Source organism: Urtica dioica, chromosome 4 (genome assembly GCF_054948205.1).
Source record: "Urtica dioica subsp. dioica isolate 48M chromosome 4, U.dioica_male_clone48M_v1_H2, whole genome shotgun sequence".
Taxonomy (NCBI): domain Eukaryota; kingdom Viridiplantae; phylum Streptophyta; class Magnoliopsida; order Rosales; family Urticaceae; genus Urtica; species Urtica dioica.
This window is the reverse complement of record NC_142759.1, coordinates 46,979,494-46,982,698: the sequence shown is the minus strand read 5'-3', so window position 1 is coordinate 46,982,698 and position 3,205 is coordinate 46,979,494. Positions and strand designations below refer to the sequence as shown.

The 3,205-nt window shown below is 49.9% G+C and overlaps 1 protein-coding gene across 1 annotated transcript; it reads left to right on the top strand.

The window, feature by feature from the left end:
• Positions 1–1,583: 1,583 nt before the first annotated feature.
• LOC149401711 (uncharacterized) lies at positions 1,584–2,387 on the top strand. Its single transcript, XM_089610851.1, has 2 exons — positions 1,584–2,174; positions 2,277–2,387. The coding sequence occupies exons 1-2, from the start codon at positions 1,584–1,586 to the stop codon at positions 2,385–2,387; spliced, it is 702 nt and encodes a 233-aa protein (XP_089466977.1).
• Positions 2,388–3,205: the final 818 nt, after the last annotated feature.

Sequence of the window (3,205 nt, the reverse complement as noted above, 5' to 3'; positions counted from 1 at the left end):
GATGTTAGGGGACTAGTCCATGGCGAGAATGTGTTACGTTCAAGGAGTAGAAAATAAGGCGAACGTGTAAATGGTGAGCACCATTTACCACTCGGGGACAAATTCCCGTGTAAGTTGGAAGAATGAGGCACCTTTGGGGAGCTGGATCAAAGGGACGAATTAGCGCGTCGAAAGGTGGAGACGCCTGACGACCTCATTCCCATCGTGTTGGATGACACAAAACCTTGCCAAGCTGTCAAGATTGGCGCCCAACTCTCGATGGAAGTCCGGCTCGAACTCGTGGCCTTCCTTCGCGAGTTCAAAGATGTTTTCAGATGACGGTAACTTGCATGGGATCGATCTCGAGGTGATGGTCCATCGCCTTAACAAAGACAAGGAGATAACCAAATGCGTGCACTGAAGGAAGGCATTTAGCGGAGAGAGATACCAAGTCATCGGCGAGGAAGTTTACAAACTTCTCGCCGTCAACTTCATCAGGGAGGTGGAACACCCCAAGTTTGTGTCCAACATGGTGATGGTGAAGAAGCCCAACGGGAAGTGGCGGATATGCACTGACTACAAGTATCTCAATAAGGCCTGCTCGAAGGATAGCTTCCTTCTCCCGAGGATCGAGCAACTCGTAGACGCCACAGTCAGACATGACTTGCTAAGCTTCAAGGATGCGTATTCAGGGTATAATCAGATCCATATGCATGAGCCAGACCATATGAAGACAACCTTAGTCACACATTGCATGCTCTATTGCTACAAGGTCATGCCTTTTGGCCTCAAGAATGCAGGAGCACCGTATCAAAGGTTGGTCAACCGGGTGTTTGCCGACCAGATAGGTAAGACGATGTAGGTATACATCGATAACATGCTGGTCAAGAGTCTCAAAGCTCTCGACCACGTCCGTGACCTCAGGGAAATATTCACAAACCTGCATTGATACAAGACGAAGCTCAACACCAACAAGTGTGCTTTCGGGTTGAGTCTGGCAAATTCTTGGGCTACATTGTGAATTAGTGCGGAATCGAAGTAGATCCCGAGAAGATAAGGGAGATCTTAGAGATGAGGTCGCCGCAGAAAGTCAAAGACGTTTAGAGTCTGACGAGCAAGATTACGGCATTGACACGGTTCATGTCCAAGGCAACTAATAAGTGCCAATTGTTCTTCAAGGCACTGAAAAATACAAAAGTGTTTCAGTGGACATAGGAATGCGAAAGGCATTCCGCAAGATGAAAGACTACATCGGCTCACCCATATTCCTGTCAAAGCCTAAAGACGGCGAGAGCTTGTTCATATACCTCGTGGTTTCCGATAGGGCAGCGAGCGCGGTCCTAATATGTGAGGAAGACAAGGTTTGATGGTCGGTATATTACGTTAGCAAAGCACTCCTCAATGCCAAGATTCGATACCCTGAAATTGAGAGGCTATCTCTCGCCCTTGTGATGAGCGCGAGAAAGTTACGCCCTTATTTTTAGGCACATCCGGTCACGGCGCGCACGGGACATCCTATCGAGAAAGTGCTACAAAAACAGACATCCTCACGAATGGCCATCTGGTCACAAGAGCTTAGCGAATACGGAATCGAATTCCAGTAGATGACGGCCATCAAAGGTCAGGCCTTCGCCGACTTTGTAACAGAGTTCTCGTGCATGCCTCGGCCTGAGCAGGACAAGAAAGAAGAGGAAGGAACAATGGAAGTAAACAAGGACACCAAAGAAGGCGACACCAATGGGTCATCAAAGCAAAGAGCTAGCTGCCCGATAGGGCTAGTATGGGAACTGCATGTGGACGGTGCGTCAAACGCTCGGGGGGCTGGAGCCAGCGTTGTGCTCACAAATTCCGATGGGGAAAAATTGAGGTACGCCCTGTGTTTCGAGTTCAAGGCCTCAATCAATGATGTGGAGTACAAAGCTTTGATCGTGGGACTGGAGCTAGTACAGAAGATGGAAGTCCAAAACCTACGCATTCATTGTGATTCGCAACTCATTGTGAATCAGGTGAAGGGTGACTACGCGGCCAAGGAACCCAGCAGGATTGCGTACCTGTCAATAACACAAAGGAGTCTCGAGGCTCTCTGGTGGTTCGAGATCGTACAAGTCCCTCACGAGGCAAACGCTGAAGCTGACGCCTTGGCGCACCTGGCATCAGGGATAGACGAGGAAGGCGAAGGTAACATCCCGATCGAGGTACTAACCTGACCCTACGTCTCGAGAGGCAACATAGGGGTGATCGATGACGTACTGCCCCCGTCATGGATAACGCCGTTAGTAGAATACCTCAAGTGACAGTCCGTGCCTGAAGACAAAGAGGAGGTGAGAAAGCTGAGAAGCTTGGCAGCAAAGTACACCATGAATGGGGACACCGTGTTCAAGAGGGGATACTTGATGCCATTACTATGAAGCTTGAGTGACGGCGAAGCGAAGAACATGCTTCGCGAGGTCCACTAAAGGCCTGTGCGGAAACCATGCCGCCGGACAGTCCTTAGCCGTGAAGCTCATGAGGCTCGGGTATTTTTGGGCGACTTGGAGAAAGGACTCTCACGAGTGGGCCAAAACGTGTGACAAATGCCAAAGGTTCGCTCATGTCTTGTGCCAGGTGCCAGCACCACTGTGCACAATCATTGTGCGTCGGCCCTTCGCTAAGTGGGGAATCGACCTCATCGGTGAATTACCCACGGCCCCATAACAATACAAGCATGCGATCATCGTGATCTATTATTTCACCAAGTGGGTAGAAGCGAAGCCGCTAGTGAACATCACAAAGGAAAACACAATCAACTTCATCAGGAAGAATATCATTTGCCGCTTTGGGATCCCCGTATCGATCGTGACAGACAACGGCAATCAGTTCGACAACGCACGCGTCCGCGACATATGCAAGCAGTTGAAGGTTAGCAAGACGTTCTCCTCCCCTCGGCATCCGCAGGAAAATGGCTAGGTAGAGGCGGGGAACAAGGAGATAAAGGAAAACTTGAAGAAGAAGTTGGAGGAGAGGAAATGAGTATGGGCCGACGAGCTCCCATTGGTTTTGTGGGCATACCGGATGACCGAGCGGAATGCAACTGGGGAAACTCCATTTGCCCTCGCGTATGGCATCGAGGCCGTGGTCCCCATCAAAACCAAGCTCCTGAATTTCTGTATCGAAGCATTTGAGGAAGACAATAACGACGAGGCAATGAGGCTTGAGCTCGACCTCATAGAAGAAAGAAGGATAGAGG